Source organism: Gymnoscopelus microlampas (genome assembly GCF_963454915.1).
Source record: "Gymnoscopelus microlampas genome assembly, chromosome: 7".
NCBI classification, from domain to species: Eukaryota; Metazoa; Chordata; class Actinopteri; order Myctophiformes; family Myctophidae; genus Gymnoscopelus; species Gymnoscopelus microlampas.
The window spans coordinates 10,035,910-10,054,758 of NC_139944.1; the positions used below are offsets into that span (position 1 = coordinate 10,035,910).

At 41.6% G+C, this 18,849-nt stretch overlaps 1 protein-coding gene across 1 annotated transcript; it reads right to left on the reverse strand.

Moving 5' to 3' along the window:
• Positions 1–781: 781 nt before the first annotated feature.
• Positions 782–12,574, reverse strand: LOC311049406 (protein FAM3C; the record flags this gene model as incomplete). The annotated part of the gene is made up of 9 exons (XM_084062978.1): positions 782–887; positions 1,162–1,285; positions 2,600–2,678; positions 3,504–3,554; positions 4,614–4,672; positions 5,551–5,671; positions 11,788–11,823; positions 11,928–12,035; positions 12,562–12,574. The coding sequence occupies 9 exons, from the start codon at positions 12,572–12,574 to the stop codon at positions 801–803; spliced, it is 678 nt and encodes a 225-aa protein (XP_083919104.1). The 3' UTR covers positions 782–800.
• Positions 12,575–18,849: the final 6,275 nt, after the last annotated feature.

The window sequence follows — 18,849 nt, forward strand, 5'->3', positions numbered from 1 at the left end:
ACACCTTCTAAGGTGCTATTTTGAACCCTCTGAAGGAACCATGAGTGTCCCTGGTTCACACTTTGAGACCCACTGGTGTAGCAGAGTGTTTCAAGTGAGACAAAAACAAAACAATATGGGGTGACTAATCGATAGGAAAAAAAAGTAATTTTGGGGGTGAACTATCGCTTTAAGTGGTAAAATATAAGATGTACATTAACAAAAAACAAAACATGAATTTATGCACACTGACAGTGGTGTCAAACAAGTCTATGAAGCTATCTATGAAAAAGTTTAATCTGCAACACAATATTATACAATCATGTAATGGGGGTCTCTGCTTCATCTCGTGCGAGGCGTTGTGAGCTAGTAGTTCGGCTATTTTCACAATGTTTATCTGTGGAACCGAGTCAAACTCGTGCTTGTCAGGGTGTGTGTGTGTGTGTGTGTGTGTGTGGGGGGGGGGGGGGGGTAAATATCATTATTTTGGGGGGTCGTGGTCTGAAAAGTTTGGGAACCCTTGCCATAGAAGAACACTTTTTTGGTTCCAGAGATCTGTCTATAAGACATGGTTTAAGAGTTTAAAGGTTGCTAAAAAAAAGGAAAAGGTTCACTAGAACTAGATGAGGAACATGAAGAACCATTCACTTGACTAGATCAAATGGTTCTTTAGTGGTTGAGGGTTCTTTGTGGTACCATATAGCCTTTCAGAGTTATGGCGGGGTCCTTGAAAGGAAAAAGGTTTGAGAACCAGCGATGTAACGAAAGTGCGTGTCATATTCCTTTAAGTCATTGTCTTGTAGAGTCTTGTCTCCTTTGTGTTACAGCCTCCTGGGAAAGCATCCTCCCACCTCCACCACCGCCGGCCACGCCCCATAAATGTTGGTTTTCGGGTCGCTAGCGGCTCGCTGTGTTGGTTGGAAACAAGAAGTAAAGACGTTAGCTTATCGTACCCCCCCTGCGTTCATTGCATGTTTTTAAGTAGCTGGCCTAATTAACCACTTAAAGGAGTAGTTCGCCCAAAACATTACGTATGTTCTAGCAATTACACACCCGAAGCCTTGAATTCACAGAGATTTTTTTTGTTTATAACAGTCGACTCGTAGCCAATAATTTGATGACTGGCAGAGTCTCCGGTAGGAGACCCAAAGAGTCTCCATTGAGACTCCAAGGAGGACTAACCTTCTCAAATGGACTTTTCTCTCCACCCGCACCTCCTGCAAACACCCAGCTGTCTCTGTGTTTCACTGTATTGATCATGGTGCTCCCCAGTCCAACGAACATCTCTCTCATCTCCTCTGTCATCCTGAGGACAGAGCAGTGGTGGAAAAAATACTAAAATGTTTTACTTGAGTTAAAGTATCAATAATGTAGAAACACTCTGTTACAAGTAAAAGTCCGGAATTCACAGTACAAAAGCATATCAAAATGTACTTTAAATTACCTAAAGTAGAAAGCACTCATTATGCAGAATGTCCCATTTCACAAGTTTTTAAATGTATGAAATGTATAAAAATCTTTTTAAAATAGCTCACAATGAGTCGCATCACAACGCAATGTGAGCTTGTAGATCGTGTATTTTCAAATGGCCGAAATGTATACAGGGTTGAAGTGGTTAATGTATATTTTGGAATAATAATCTAAATCTATCTAAAAGTAACTGTAATATTTGCCTATGAGATGTAGTGGAGTAAAGGCAAAAGTATTGAAAATTGTAAGTACTCCAGTAAAGTAAAAAATACTTCAAAATGTTACTTACTGTAATAAGTACTGTACTTGAGTAAATGTACTTTCCACCACTGTGAAAGAGTAGGGATGGGGGGGGTATCGTTAGGATTTTATCGATTACGGTTCCGATTCCGATTCTGCTTATCGATTCCGGTTCTTATCAATTCCCCATTTCGGTTCCATAATGGGTAAAAGAAACGTAAAAAGATCTTCATTTGTTTAAGCGTTTACTGAAGTAACTAATATTGACTATTACTAGTACAAAGTGTGTATATTAATGAATAGTAACCTTAACTCTCATACATTTATTCCATGACAACACAATGGAAAGCAGTAGAAAAAGCTTGTAAAGTTTGTAATACACTTAATTTATAGGAAAATACAGGAGGACACAGGATTGTAACGATTCTAATTTAATCCTTCATTGTTACTGTATGGGTACCCGGTACTCGGAAATTTGAATTCGGAAAGAGTGACCACTTCATGGTAAGAGGCTCATGATTTCCAACAGTGGTGGACAGTAACCAAGTGCATTTACTTACTTGAGTACTGTACTCAAGTAAATGTTTTGAGTATATGTTCTTTACTTGAGTATTTAAAAAAAAAGAAGAAAAAAAGATTAAACTTATGCCTTTCACTCCACTTCATTTCAAAGACAAATATTGGGCCTTTCACACCACTACACTTTTTTTTTTAATTAGCTGATCTACAAGCTCCAAACGATCATTATTTTGAAAATGATTTGAAATTTGTATTTGACAGAGCAACTTCCACTTGTAGTTGAGTAATATTTGACCAAAATGTACTACTCAAGCACTAGAGTTCAGTACTTTGTCTACCACTGACCATTTCAAGGGAAAATCACTTTTATTAAAGTTATGGACTCACATACTTTTTCGTCACGTCATCAAATGATGCGACCAAAACAATGGTTCCTGGTTGAATAGCCTTGAGGTACGCCAGAACGTCTTCTATCAGAATATAGGAGAAACACATATCGTATCTGTCGGGTGGAAACTTCATGGGGCCCTATTTTGCACGTCTTAAAGTTCACCCTCAAAATGACTTTTTTTTCCCCGATTAGTCACCCCATGGAGAATTGAATTCATGGATATTTTTTTGTTTTTGTCGCATTCCTAAGCCAATAATTTGGTGACCGGCAGTGGTTCAGGTAGGAGACAGAAATAGTCTCCTTTGTGCCTCCTACCGGAACCACTGCCTACCGGTCCGCTGGTCATCAAGTTATTGGGTGACAAAACCTTTTTGGGGTGAACTATCCCTTTAAGTACCAGGTCTTATGACTTAACTTAAGACCTGGAGGCATGATCATAAAGGTCCTTACACACCGGGGGCGATTATTTTCATGCGAATAATACATTTAAAAAAAAAACCTTATATAGTCAATGCAAGCTTCCACATCAGTTTCGCGGAGCGAAAAAGCGTCTTTTATTTATTAGGACCGAGTCCGAATTTTGCGTATATTCGCGTGTGTAATGACCTTTAAGACCTGGTACTTATAAGACACTCAAAAATGTTACTTTTCAGGATTCAAATTCAAAAGTATCAAAAGTAGCAGATCTACAACCTCGAAGCAGTCAATCTGCTACTTTTGATGCTTTTGTGTGATGCTGTAGTTTGATCAAGTAGTAGGGCGTTAATTTACGAAAAAACACAAAAAGTTAAAATACTGTATGGAGATGGTTTCTGCCCGACAGCAACGATATCCTCAATTATACAATGTTCATATCACTGCATTGAATTAAAAAATAAACTCCTCTGTCTGGTTCTCATCTTACCTCCAGTATTCATGTTAAATGAGGAAATGTTTGCTACTTTTCCATTTTCACCTGTAAGATAACAAAACAAATGTATATCTGTTGCTTGTGATGACACTTGTGCTTCATGGCTGAGTGATGGGAGGAGGACTTTTTTTTAAAGTGATAATGTGTAACATGTATTATTGTTTTTTTTATAGGCAACACCTCTTGCAGCTCTGTTGTCATTACTCATTACAGTGTTTGTCTATATGGAAGTACCGCTGAAAAAGGCATGCTGCAGGGTCCTAGCACCAAATATTTTGGAACGCAAGTTCCAAAATAAGTTGTCAGAAACTGTATATTTAAGTAAATATTTTCCTGTACATTTCCGGTGCCTATGTCATTTGGTGCGAGTGTCTGCAACAGACTCTTGCGAATACAAATAGCGTTTATAGTTTTTAGAGAAGGTGTCCAAAACAAACAACACATTTATGTGGAATCCTCATTGTGAAAAATATACCAGTGAAAGATTCAAAATTAACTTCGGTTTAATTGAAACGGTTACACGGTATGACTTTAAGACCTACAGTATATAATACACTTCTTCTTACAACTAATAGTGAAAATAGCCAATCTACAAGGTCACAACGCGTTGTATCGCAGCTTATTGTGAGCTTGCAGATGGGCTGTTTTTGAATTGAAAACATCTATTAACATTTTTGACTAATATGCCCAAAACAGGGACACCAGGGTTCATGTGGATAATATACAGTTTTAATTAAATAAAATATTTATATTATCAAAAACATAACCATCAAACTTATCAGATTGATTCAGGCTGACCAGAAGCATGGATAAAACATATCCCCACCGGCCATAAAAATAAATGGGATATCAAGAGCAGAAAACTACATCAAAAGTAGCAGATCTACAAGCTCGAAACGCGCCACGTTTCGAGCTTGCGGATCTGCTACTTTTGCTGCTTTTGTGTGATGCTGTAGTATGATCAAATAGTGCGTTGATTTACGAAAAAAAAACGCAAAAAAGTTAGAACATGGAGATAAGAGGTTTCTGCTTGACAGCAACGATATCCAACCCTGAATAGACTCATGCATTTCTTGAGGGCTCCAGGAGAAGAAGGCTACTCACCATTTATCAGCACTATGTTCAGTCCATGTGCCACATTGTTGTACACATTACTCATAATACTGTTGAGATAAGAACCAAGATTAGATTTAATATAGTTAACAATCACTGTCGATTCTTAGACTTTAACCCATTAAGACCGGGAACGCATCTGTGTCATTTTAAGATTTCTTTGGCTGTTAAAAAATAGCAGGTATATATGAGCTTGTAGATCTGCTATTTTTTGAAAAATCGTGGAAGATTTGTGCAAATCTTTGAATATATATTTTTAAAGCGAACATTTGTAAAATATTTTGTTCCAGGGACCTCCAGAAGCAAAGATTTTATTTCGAAATGTTCACATATATATAAATATAATACTCAAAGATTTGCACACATTTTCATGTTTTTTTTTTTTTATTGACAAAGTATAAAATAATGGTTCCAAAGGCTTCCAATGCAGTTATTATTTAGTCACAAGCTCTTGTTAATACTTTTCATTAGTTACATTTTCACAAGCTACAAGCTCACAACGCATCGACGCGTTGTGAGCTTGTAGATCAGCTATTATATTTGCTACCTTTGACAAGTAGGGCATTAATTCGCGAAACATATCGTCTCTGTCAGGTGGAAACATGATATGTCCAAAGCTGTTACTGTAGTAAAAGTGTAGCAAAAGTAGCAGATCTACAAGCTCATAACGTGTTGCTTCGCGAGCTTGCGGATCCACTACCTTTGATGCTTTTGTGTGACACTGTAGTATGAGGGCGTTCGGAATTTACGGGAAAAAAAATAAACGGAGATGAGAGCTTTCTGCCTGACAGCAACAATATATTAAAATGTAAAAAATGCAGATAAAATATATGGTTTCTGTTTCTATAAGTACAAAACACCCTTACGGTACACTCTCAGAGTTAAACTAACCCTCAGGGTTTTGAGGCGTACTGTGCATGATACGTACGTTTTCCCATCGAAGCAGATCTTCGGGCCCACGACGTCGGCCGCTCCGCTGCTTATGTGAAAAGCAAAGTGGTCTACGGGGCAGCGTCTGGACAGGCTGCATTTATGAGGGGTTGGAAGAGCTGAAAAAGAGAACATAAAAACACACTGGGAGATGGCACATACTAAAGCTGCGATCTTATTGTAATGAATGAAACCTAGTTAGTTACCTTAGTTTAACCAAATCTGTACAATATATGCTAGACTCTAGCGGTGGTTCTCAAACCTTTTCATGTCAAGGGGGACCCCTAGATTGGTACGGACCCTCATCTGACAATGTTTTGTTGGCAGGGACCCCCCTGAATAGAAGATTTATGTTTTAAAAAGAATCAAAATTATTCAAAGGTTTCGAAACATTTTCGATATTTTTCAAAATATTCTTCAAAAATAGCAGATGTGCAAGCTCGCAGCGTGGCGCGAAGTGACGCGCTGCAAGCTTGTAGATCTGCTATTTTTGCACAGCCAACGTATAAATGGATAAAGCGGTTAAAATGATTGCGATGCTACATCGACTACTTTTGCTGGGGACCCCCTGTAACCCCAAGGACAAAGTATGGGGAGCGACTGTAGCATAGTGCGTCCTGCTAAACCTTCCCACAATCTCCCAAGTGAAGGGGGTTTGAGTTAGCCTGGTAAACCCTCCCTCCGGAAATCTCATTTGATTTCCGGAGGGAGGGTTTACCAGGCTAGGTTTGAGTGGTCGTCCATGATAGCGTCCAGCTTCCTCGCTACACTCACCTTCATCACCTCCCCCACCCCGTCCAGGGTAGTCCCCACGATGGAGCCAGCTTTCCTTGACCAGCCTATTCAGGTTGCTTGTGTCCCCGGCATTAATGTAACAGCCCCCCCGGCATGCAATCGCAAAGAAGAGGGCACTAGCCATTACAGACTGATAGAACATCTGCAGCATCCTGTTACACACAGACCGAAGGACCTCAGCCTCCTCAGAAAAGAACAATCCACTCAGTCCCTTGCTGTCGAGGCCATCAGGGTTGTCAGCAGTGTTCATTTTGAAGACTAAGACTAAAAGACTAAGACTACAAATATTTTGATATTTAGTCAACTAAGACTAGACTAAGACTAAACAATTTCAGAAGACTAAAATAGGACTAAAACTAAATGGTGTGTTATTCAAAAGACTGACACTAAATCAGAATTTGCTGTCAAAATTAACACATTTTATCGACTAAGACTAAGACTAAAAATATTTTAATATTTAGTCAACTAAGACTAAACAATTTCAGAAGACTAAAATAGGACTAAAACTAAATGATGTGTTATTCAAAAGACTAATGTAGGAGCAGATTAGGAGCATATTACAAAGGGCAAGGGTCAACAGCTCACAGGCCTCAATGCAGCAGAGAACATCAAGTATTGCAGAGATGACTCGAGCAGAGAGACAGGGTGACAGCAGAAACATCTGGAAGCCAGTGACGGAGCAGGGTGTGAGATGAACATTACACAAGATGGCGTAAGGTAGCGTTTAGTGGTTACTCTAGCAGTCCCCCGGATGAGGCAAGAGCTAGGTTGCTGCAGTTTCAGCAAATAGGTCTCACAGAGGACAATTAGAACCCATGGTGATATGAATGCAATAAGAGAAGAGGAGGGGTGGCAAACTAGAGTACGGTAAAGTTGATGGCAGGTTTAATTGGTTGCGACAACATGTTTGTGCATTTCTGTGGTGAGAACTGTGGTGAGAACATGATTGGGAAATAAGACACAGGGGAGAAATTGATGAGATAATGCTGACACATGACCCTGGAGAGAGAGGGGGGTGAGAGAGAATAGGAGTGGCAGTAGGAGGGGGAAACAGAAGTGAGGAGGAATATATATGCATGTAATGAGATGAGAAGTGTCAGAACTTAGAGATTCGGATCATCATGCTGCTCATCACGCTGCTTGCTGCTTATCGTCTGAGACTGTGAACTCTTCTATAATAAACCCTTGTATGATGTAACTTTCACGACTGGACATGCGTTCTTATACCACCTCACCTGAAGATGTTGGCGATTACTAAAGACCTCGTAAATCAGCAAAGTTACTACTGTAAGACTAAATCAGAATTTGCTGTCAAAATGAACACTAGTTGTCAGTCCAGTCCAGTTGCTTGTTCAAGTGCACTCCCAGAAACTTGCAGCTACGTATATCCACAATCTCCACCACCTCCCCGTGAATGACACTAGTGACCGGGGGGGACCCACTTGCCCCTGTGATGATCCATGAGCATCTCCTCGGTCTTGCCGGAGGCGGTTCACCTCGCTCCACCTCACAAAGCTCCCCTACCGCGGCGTCGCGCTCCCTCGTGTTGTCACCTGTGACGCGAGCTGACAACGACTGTGTCATCCAAGTGGGCCCGTCACAATTATTACATAATCGTGTAATCGCAATTATTTGAGATAATCGCAATTATTTTGCATAATCGCCATAATCGTTTCCATGTTGAAAATGTTCATACATGTTCCAAAAAAATTGCATTTTTGCAGAAATAGCAGATCTACAAGATCAACGCGAGCTTGTAGATCAGCTACAGTATTTCTGCTATTCTTATATTTTTTTAAAGCATTAAATGATTAAATATGTCAGTAATTTCATTGAATATTTAAGCTATTTGCGCTGTGCACTTTTTGATTACAAAGCTTAAAAGGCAAATAGAAATACATGTTTTATTCATTATGTTCCAATGTTCAATACCAAAAACATAATCAAATCGTTAATCGCAATTATTTGTGTAGACAATTAATCGTCAACTTAAATTAAATGATTTCGCATTTAATGCGTAATCATGACAGCCCTACATCTGAGAACTTCTGGAGGAGGTGACAGTTAGAGTTGTAACTAACGGAAGTCAGAGGTGTAGACGGTGGAACAGGAAGGGTGGAACACACCAGACCCGACGTCCCTGCATTCTCACGTATAATGCAGCCTGTCTGTGAGTTAATCCGTGAGCCGTGCCACCTGCCAGGTGTGTTTGGATGGTGTTCAAGGCACTGTAGGAAGAAGTCAAAGAACACGATTCTGACGGTGTTGTTGTCCTCTGTGTCGAGAGTAGGCCCAGTGGTGTGTTCTAGGTTTATTTTTCGGAGGGATACGATAATCATTCCCTACACGACATGCGCGTGGTCGTGGAGATACGCTAGTGCGTTTTCAATGCATGAAATGGTTAGTAGAGCGCTACGGCGCTTGGCTACGAAAATGTTCTGCAGGTCACACTACGTAGTATATAGTGTAACGCGGTAGAACACACCACTGGGTATAGGCCCTATTCAGCGGGTAGATGGTTGCATCCTCGTCAAGGTGGTCTCTCACCGGAGGTTTCAGGTGCTGCAGTATCAACCACTAGAAGGACGTCATGACCAGTGAAGTTAAGGCGACTGGCCTATAGAGTAGTCGTTATCCTGTGGTACACCTCCTTCTTGCCAGCACTGGCACACAGGACCTCATACAGCGGTGGCAGTATAGGGTGGTCTTGGAGCGCTTCATCAGGTTTTGGGGGGATCCCGTCGCCGCCTGGTGCCTTCTCTGCGGTCAAGCTGTCTTATGGCATTGGTTCTCAAAGTGGGGTCTGGGGACCCCAAGGGGGCTTTAGGGGTGTTCCAGGGGGTCCCCAGCAAAAATGAATACAGCATCACAATCATTTTAACCACTACCATTTATACGTTGGATATTCAAAAATAACAGATCCACAAGCTCGAGCTTGTACATCAGCTATTTTTGAACATTTTCGAATAATTTTGATTTTTACAAAACATTTTCAGATGGGGGTCCGCGGCCAAATATATACAGTTGGGGGTCCTTGACATGATAAAGTTTGAAAACCACTGGTCTAAGGCCTTGCTGAGCTCCACTAGGGTTGGCTCTGTATCTATAGCTCTTCCATAGTTGGTAGGCATGTAAAGGCATGGAGGGCAGAGGGAGACACGTGTATCTGTCTGGAGTCGAGGTCCAATTAGTAGTCGTAAAGAACATTCAGGGCATATTTGCCAGTATTAGCCATAGATGGATAACACCGCAAGGGGGATCATGGCAGGTAGCCCAGAAACCTATATAAGGGGATGAATGACCCATTCAGTCTCGACCTTTAGTGACCCAGTCGATCCCAACTTTCCCATATTTGGAGATCCCCATAGATGGAGACAGCCAACCTCCCCAAGTCTGACATCATAGAATCTCCAAGACGGCTATACGGTACATGGAGATACCTGGCTTACCGGAACTCCACATATGGAGATAACCGAAACGTCCAGGACTGACGTCATAGTCTCAGATTTGGGGATAACTGACATGCCGCTCCATATATGGAGATGTCTGTCACTACCTGACATCGCCGTAGTGACATAGGGCCGCAGCCAACGGTATGTAAAGGCTCGACATGCAGAAAATCCAGCAGTAGTTGATTCTCACAGCCTAAAGCAGGACATATCGGTTTCCCTACTTCGCATAAAGGCTTTCGGATCTGGTCAAACAACCAACCGATTATCTGTTTTTCCACAGACATTTTGAACGATTCAGATCAGTTCACTCATGTCAGCAGGAGGCGGAGGCGGTGGAGGAGGAGAAGATGACGACCGCGGCAGCAGCGGAGGAGAAGATGACGACCGCGGCAGCAGCGGAGGAGGAGATGACGACCGCAGCAGCAGCGGAGGAGGAGAAGGAGGAGATGGTGGAGGTGGAAGCGGCGGAAACCGCAACCGGTATAATCGACAAAGGAAGAAAGGCAAGAAGTCTCTTAGAATGAACGGGCATACCGGCACCTGTGGTTGTAGGGTACCGTTTCGAAGGCTAAAGCCATAGCCTGGTGCGCATGCCCCAACTATAGGATTTTTAGAAAAACACTTCTAATTCCGTTTTTTTTTTGTGACGAAAACCACCCATTTTCAACGGGCCATAGCCCCAAAATGCCGATCGCGGTTGGAATGTTATTGTTTCAGTGGATACACAGATCCCTCCCCCAACCCACAGAGACGTTTCTTTTTTTTTTGTACACAACGTGGCCTCCACAGCGTTTCAAAGATTACGCTGTAATTACACTGGCAAGGGGATAAAAAAACGATGTTTAATATCTTAATCTTTTTTTTCTTCTTTTTTTTTAAAAACTGACTGCGTTGGTATCCATCACCTTACGCCAAGCCAAGCTCCACCTTCGACGCCATGTCTCCTTCACAAGCTGTCCAATGAAACACAGACTACGCTGGATCACACACCTTTGACGTGTCATTTCAGCAGTCCAGCACAGCAAAGTCTGCCACCTGGATGTACTCAGTAGAATTGAAGAAGCTCCTCTGTCTCTACTTGAAAAAATACTTGGAATCTTCTACAAAAACAAGGGAACCAGGAGACATGGTACTGCCAGACCCCTAGTGGTTGAAATCTGAATGGCCGGGCTTCGCATGACGTGTGTCCCTTCTGGAGGACAAAGTGACCATGCCCATGTATGGAGAAAACAGGTACAAAGCCTCATGTAAGCCCGACCCCTTGGGTCTGGCAACAAAACAACAAAACGAAACAAAAATATTTCAAGTTAGATTCCCACACTCGATTGGATCATTTTAACGCTAACCCTAATTAGTTTGACTCAGGCTATCAACCAACCACCCACCCTACACTACTATTTATTGGTTGAATTTCATGTGGTTGCTAGATCCGTGGGGCAGCTGTAAAGAACATTCAGGGCATATTTGCCAGTATTAGCCATAGATGGATAACACCGCAAGGTGGATCAGGATACCCAGAAACCTATATAAGGGGATGAATGACCCATTCAGTCCCGACCTTTAGTGACCCAGTCGATCCCAACTTTCCCATATATGGAGATCCTCATAGATGGAGACAACCAACCTCCCCAGGTCTGACATCATAGAATCTCCTAGACGGCTATACATGGATATACCTGGCATACCTAGTTCTGACATCAGAGAACTCCTACCGGAACTCCATATATGGAGATAACCGAAACGTCATAGTCCCAGATTTGGGCATAACTGACATAGGCCGCTCCATATAAGATTTCTGACACTACCTGACATCATCAACATCATCGTATGAACATATGTTCATGCACATGTATTGCATTTTCTGTCAATAAAAACATCATCACTCAATCAATCAATCAATCAGCAGCGTCGCTTTTTCCAAATACATTATTGATTTGTGCAATTGTGTCCTGAAACTATAAACACATTCATAACTCAACAACACTCACTGGTGATGACTGGTGGTGGTGTTGCGCTCGGAATCCCTAGAATCAAAGTATTACAGTCAGGTTTCCGTTTATTAAGCTATTATGATGCAAGCAAAAAAAGATATATAAATAAAGATGTAGCTGAAGACGTTTAGCCTCACCCAAAAAGTTCTGAAAGTTTCTTGCGGTTGAGTGTATGTTTGGTGGTCCGGCAGAGATCCCCCATGCCACCAGGATGGCAACGATCACAGCAACAAGACACACGACCCCTGCCAAGTACACAAACCATCAGTGGTGGACAACAGTGGTCCCGGACCCCCATTTGAAAACAAAAGGGTGCCAGGGACCGACCATGTTTTGTGTTGTTATCATTTTTCAATTATTCCTTAATTTTAAACAATTTTCAAAAATAGCTGATCTACTTGATCGCGTTGTGCGGAACTTTTTCAAAGTAAGTGATATTTTTTGGTTAAACGTTTTTTGCTAAAAGATTAAAGCACTATTTTCTGATTATAATCATTGTTATAGAGTTATTGTTCTGTAACAGGAGTCTCTCTGTCTCTCCAGCTCTTTAATAAACAGAAAATACATTTTCAGGTAGGTGACAACATTTCTGCCAATCAGGAGAGAGTACTTCATCATCCAAGAGTGCCGCACATAGGTAGTGAAAATAGCAGATCTACAGGCTCACAACTCGTCGCATCGCGAGTTGTGAGCCTGAAGATCTGCTATTTTCAGTATAAAAACAATAGTTTACCAGATATATACCAGATATTATGGAAAGCTTCCTCTTACCTCGTTGTCTCATGTCTGCTTTTCCAACCAGATGGATTCAGGTGTACTGCTCTGACGGAGATACTCCAGGTACTTAAATGTGTAATGTTGTCAACAGAGCAGGCTTTTGCGTGGCATTTCACACTGTGGTTTAAGTGTGAGTGACACGGTTCACAGCAGAATATCATGTTGTGGTTTTGCATTGTGATGCTGTATTGTGTAGCCACACACACACACACACACACACACACACACACACACACACACACACACACACACACACACACACACACACACACACACACACACACACACACACACACACACACACACACACAGGCAGATACTAGATGATCAGGTTCCTTCTCCCTCCGTTGGGAGAAGACAAACTAACCGTAACAGATACGCTTTGGATTCTATAGAGAAGGGAAGTGGATATTTCTGGGGTGTCAGCAGCATGCATTTGGGAGCAGCAGGGATCAAGCGATAAGTAGCCACTATAACAGTGGTGAAAAGTACTTTTACTCTAATACCAGTGGTGGTAAAAGTATCAATCCTGCAATGCAGAAATACTCTGTAGATGTCCGGAATTCAAAAGTGACTTGAGTAAAAGTACAAAAGTATTGGCATCAAAATGTACTTAAAGTACACCAAAAGTAGAAAGTACTGCAGAATGTCCCATTTCACGTTTTCAAATGCATAAAAAATATAAAAATCTTTTGAAAATAGCAGATCTACAAGCTCACAATGTGTCACATCGCGACGCATTGTGAGCTTGTAGTTCGGCTATTTTCAAATGGCCGAAATGTATATAGGGCTGAAGTGGTTAATGTAATGTAATGTATTTGTAATAATAATCAAAATCTACAAAGTAACTAGTAACTAAAGTCTTCAAATAATTATAATGGAGTAAAAGTATAATATTTGCCTCCGAGATGTAGTGGAGTAGAAGTAAAAGTACTGCAAATTGGAAATACTCCAGTAAAGTAAAAGTACCTCAAAACTTTACTTAAGAACAGTACTTGAGTAAATGTACTTAGTTACTTTCCACCACTGTCTAATACTAATACTTTTACTTGCCTTGAGTATGTTACCTATAATCCTATACCTATAATCCACTACATCTCAGAAGAAAATGTTTGCAATTTTGACTCCATTATAATTATTTGAACACTTATTTCAGTTACTTTGTAGATTTCGGTAATTACAAAACATACATTACCCAATTAAGCCAATAGCCAATCTACAAGCTCACAATGCTTCGTGATGCGACAGGTTGTGAGCTTGTAGATCAGCTATTTTTGATAGAATTTGACAGATTTTGAAAACTTCTAAAGAATGAGTACTTTTGGTACTTAATAATAATAATTTCTTATATCTTTATAACAGAAGGATTATTACTTTACTGATATTCATAACTATTTTCTCTAATTTTTAATATCACTGGTTCCCTTTATTTAAATTACATTGCTGTGGCTGCCCTCTAGTGGTCACTTCAGACTCTACATGGGTGAACCCTTATCTCTTGTTATGCCCTGATGATGACAAGCTGTGTGTGTGTGTGTGTGTGTGTGTGTGTGTGTGTGTGTGTGTGTGTGTGTGTGTGTGTGTGTGTGTGTGTGTGTGTGTGTGTGTGTGTGTGTGTGTGTGTGTGTGTGTGTGTGTGTGTGTGTGTGTGTGTGTGTGTGTGTGTGTGTTTCAAACATGTTGGCTTTGTAAACCATGTATCCACTCTACAATAAAGACTTCTTTCCTTCTTGTTACCATTTTGAGTGCCTGGTACCTATTTCTTGTCTTTCTATCTTCATTCCTATAGTTATATAACTCCAAGAGCAGCAAGTTGGCCAATAGGCTCTATGCACAGCAGCCATATTGGGAATGAATTGGGCCCCTTCCTTACTTCCTTCACAGGTGTTACCAATAATACTAATTAAGGCTCCATTCCATTTAGTGTAGCACAGTAGTTGTCTTATTTTCAAGGACCCCCATAACTCTGCGAGTGTACAAATGGAACCAAATGGACCCTTACGGGTCCATTTGGTTCCATTTGTACACTCTCAGAGTTACACACCCACCATAAGGGGCCATTTGGAAACCAAAATGGAGTGTTTCTAGTGAGCCAACATGCACGATATCAGCTCCCTGACCAGAATGGAGCAGAGCCTTCATTAGTATCATTGGTAACACCTGTGAAGGAAGTAAGAAGAGGCCCAATTTCTTTCCAATATGGCTGCTGTGCATAGAGCCTATTATTCGGGGGCCCAATTGCAATATCCTCCCGGCCGACCAGTGGGCCCTGGCCCACAGGTTGAGAACCGCTGCGTTAGACTTGAACAGGGCCTGAACACCACCTGTCAGCAGGTTCTGATTTCTCACACCTGCATGTGAGACTTGCACAAAGGCCTATATGTTCTGTATCTGTTACTGTTCTATTGCTACACCTTATGTACACATCTGCTTCTATTTTTAACCTCATGTACATACTGTACCTGTTACTATGTAGGCCTACTGCTTTCCCCTCCTTTTTCTAACCCATTCAATCCGGGAACGCATCTACAAATGTTTTTTTTTTTTTAAAGGAAAAAAAAAAACAGTTTCCTGAAAAAACGTATGTTGCTATAATATCAGTGGTTCTCAAACTTTTCAGCGAGGTGTAAGTGAGGCATGTAGGGAGAGAATGTAATAGTTATGCAGGGGGTCCGCGGTCAGCCCGCTGGTGGCCGGACCCCCTGTAAGTGTAGGGGCGCGTGGGGACCCCCGTAGAAGAGGGCGGGGCCCTTGGGATGGGTGTTGTTTGTTTGATGTAGGTGGTTGCTTCTTTCTGGCGCTGGCTGTGCAAACCTGGCAACCCAGCGCATGCTGGCGGTGGCGTTACACCAGAAATGGTTCCTGGAGAAAATGGTGACCAAAAAAACATTTTGGAAAAAAAGGAAAAAACCCCCGCACCGGCTGCGTGCTGTTGTGGTGATTAGGTCGTGCGCACGGTAAACGGTACGAAGCTGCCTCCCCTTCCGTTTTGTCCGACATTTGGTGAGTAGAATTAATTATGTTGCGCGGTGGAAAAGGTGTAGTGAGCAATGAGATGTCCCCTACGCGACGCGTAAATTCAGCGCGGCCGCCGTGGCGAGTCAGTTGGCGACATGTGGTCTGGCGGTGCGTTGTTTATTCGATAACAGAGCTGTGGGGTGTCCTCACCGAGGGTGCGGAAGTCGGTCGCCATTTATATAGTTAGATATATATATATATATGATGTGTGCCACGTCATTCGTGGGACACTCACATCATTTCGCATCATTTCCCATACAGTGTATGTGGCTGGCCGCTATATTACCATATATGGAGCCATATTACCATTATGAAGCAATCGACACAAATCCAAACTTAGGTCATAAAGCGTGGAATGGAAGCCATATTACCGTATATGGAACCCACTGACACAAGTCTCAACTTGCGTCACCAAGCGTGACCTAGTGTCTTTAAAAGGAGGATGAGAAATATTTTAGCAACTTAATTGGCCGGTTGAAACATATATTGTATTGATATTCCGGAGTAAGAAGAAAAGAACGGGGTGGTTCTGTCAGTCAGCTTCTGAGGGAAACTGTGTTCAAAGTCCCTGGTGGTTCTCAGGGAAACTGTGTGATCAAAAAGGAACTGTGGAGCGGCAGCCACAAGGGCATATCATCATGTCCATGGACTTACAGCCCAACGTTCCCATGCCCCAATCTTCAGTGGCTTCCAGAAAGGATTCTGAATCAGAAACACTTTATTATCACACCTTTGAAATAATTTGTAGTAAAAACAAGAGTGAAACACTCATGGCCAGGCTTCTCGAACTTGCAGTAGAGGCCCAGCCCACTGATTTTGTATTGAAAAGGCAACCATGCCCCTTGTCCAGTGTATCCCAGAACAACAGGGTGGTCACTCCCCTGGATACACAAGACACAGGTTCCCCAGCATCCACTAAATCACTTCACCAAATGCCCAACCAGCCTGGTGCCAGTGCAAAGTTGGTAAATGTAGCTGATCAGCTACCTGTAATGGGTACTTCAGTCCAACAGCAGACACTGGGGCTTGCTGCAAGCCATGTGAGGACCGCTGCACCTCAGCTGAACCCTGCTGCACATCCTGGCATGGAGTATGTGAGAACAGAGGATGGCAATCTGCATTTGATACCACAGCATTTATTTGCCCTGATCCGGAAACCCCAACAAGGCCAGACAGTAAAGATTACCCCAAGGCCAAGGCCTGTTCTGAGCCCTACAAGGACTGCTGTACCTCAACTGCCTGTTGCGACCACTGGCCAGCTGATGATGGCACCAACGCAGAATGTCCTAGCCCAACAGGGCCAAATAGTCACCAACATCCCCCCGACATCTACTCCCCAGACAGCCGGGCTGAGACCTACTGGTCTGGTTCTGCTGAAAACCGGTGACATGGGGATGGCCCAGGCGAAAACTCAACAGACCCAGCCAGTCTACGTGACCCTGACACCTAATGCCCTGACAGCTGGGGCCACCATCCGAGTAATAATAGCAATAATAATAATAATAATAATAGTAATAATAATAATAGCTTGAATTTATGTAGCGCCTTTCATGAACCCAAGGACGCTTTACATCAAAAACAATAAATAACCAACAACCAAAGAAAACTAGTTGCCATAAGCCTGAGCGAATAGGTCTTTTCAAGGCAGCCTTAACCCATTCAATCCGGGGACACATCTCTGTCATTTTAGATTTCTTTGGCTATTAAAAAATAGCAGATATACAAGCTCATAGCGTGGCAATGAGTGCTGCACTATGAGCTTGTAGATCTGCTATTTTTGAAAAATCTTTGAATATATATATATTTTTAAGCGAACAATTGTAACTCAAATCTGTGCTTCTGGGGGTCCCTGGAACAAAATATTTTACAAATGTTCACTTTAGAAAATATACATTTAAAGATTTGCATTCAGAATTTTTCAAAATCACAGGTACACAGGTTTTTATGCCTTTAATGATAGAAGAATAGGATAGGACAGTAGGTTGACAGGAAATGGGGAGAGAGATGGGGAGTGACGTGCAGCAAAGGCCGTAGAGATCGGGACTCGAGGGACCTGCTAGCTCTTTTATTATTCCTTCTCATTATGTATGTTCTTTTTATCAGGAATATTCAAAATTATCCTTGTTTTCCTAGTACTTTATTTCTATATATATTCTTCCCTTTCCTGAAAACAAAAAAGTTTGTATGAAAAATGATTTCACCCACTTCTTTACACCTGTGTTAACCTGTGATGTGACAATAAAGATGATTCTGATTCTATGACAATAAAGATGATTCCGGTTCTGTGCAGACCAAGTACATTAAGTATGTTTTTAAACCAATTAAGTCATTTTAAAGGTTGCTTTAAAACCCTGGATCAACATTTCAGCAGTTCACGTACCTAAATATATGACTTGCATATTTGGAACTTAAACATACCTAGACTTTAATACACAACAGCTATTCATTCAGTCCAAGAGTCACCAAAACAATGAGGTTTTGACTTTTTAATGTCATTCTCAGATAAAGTCACCAAGCTTTCGATACAAACACCCAGAGAATGGAAGACATAAACACGGTGTTTGGTGACACAAACGCCGGTGTTTTGAGGTCATAGAATGTTGCTTAGGATTACTTTACAAAGCAGATGCAGATGCATGCAAGATTAAGGTCATAAAGAATAATAATAATTAAAAAAGTAACACAATTCATGCCCCAAACCATACACCTTTTAGTCTTTATAGGTAACACCATCTCCGTTCAGTCCAAGAGCCGCCCAGGTGATGAGATTTACTCCAAAAGTTCCTGTCATAAGAAAGGATGACGTTAGAATGTCATCGTATCAAATTCTCCCTGCAAAGGACCATAAAGCCGTTGTTCCCAAACTGTTTTAGCTCGAGACCCAAAAGAGAAGTTTGTTTATCTACAAAAATACAATGCAACGCATTGTTAGCTTGTAGATCGGTTATTTTGGAGTTATAATTTAGGTTCATGTTTTCAACCAGTGGTTCTTAAAGTGTGTTCCCAGGACTCCCCAGGGGTCCTCTTCCAGGGGGTCCCCAGCAAAATGTGTTACTATAGCATTAAAATCAATCCATCCACTTTATATACTCTATATACTACTGTACATTGGCTATTTGAAAATAGCAGATCTACAAGCTCACAATGCGTCGCAATGAGCTTGTAGATTTTCCAAAAATCTTGGGAAAATGTTGGACATTTTCGAATATTTTGGAAACATTTTAACACACATCTTGTTATCGGTGTCCCTGAAACTAAATCTGT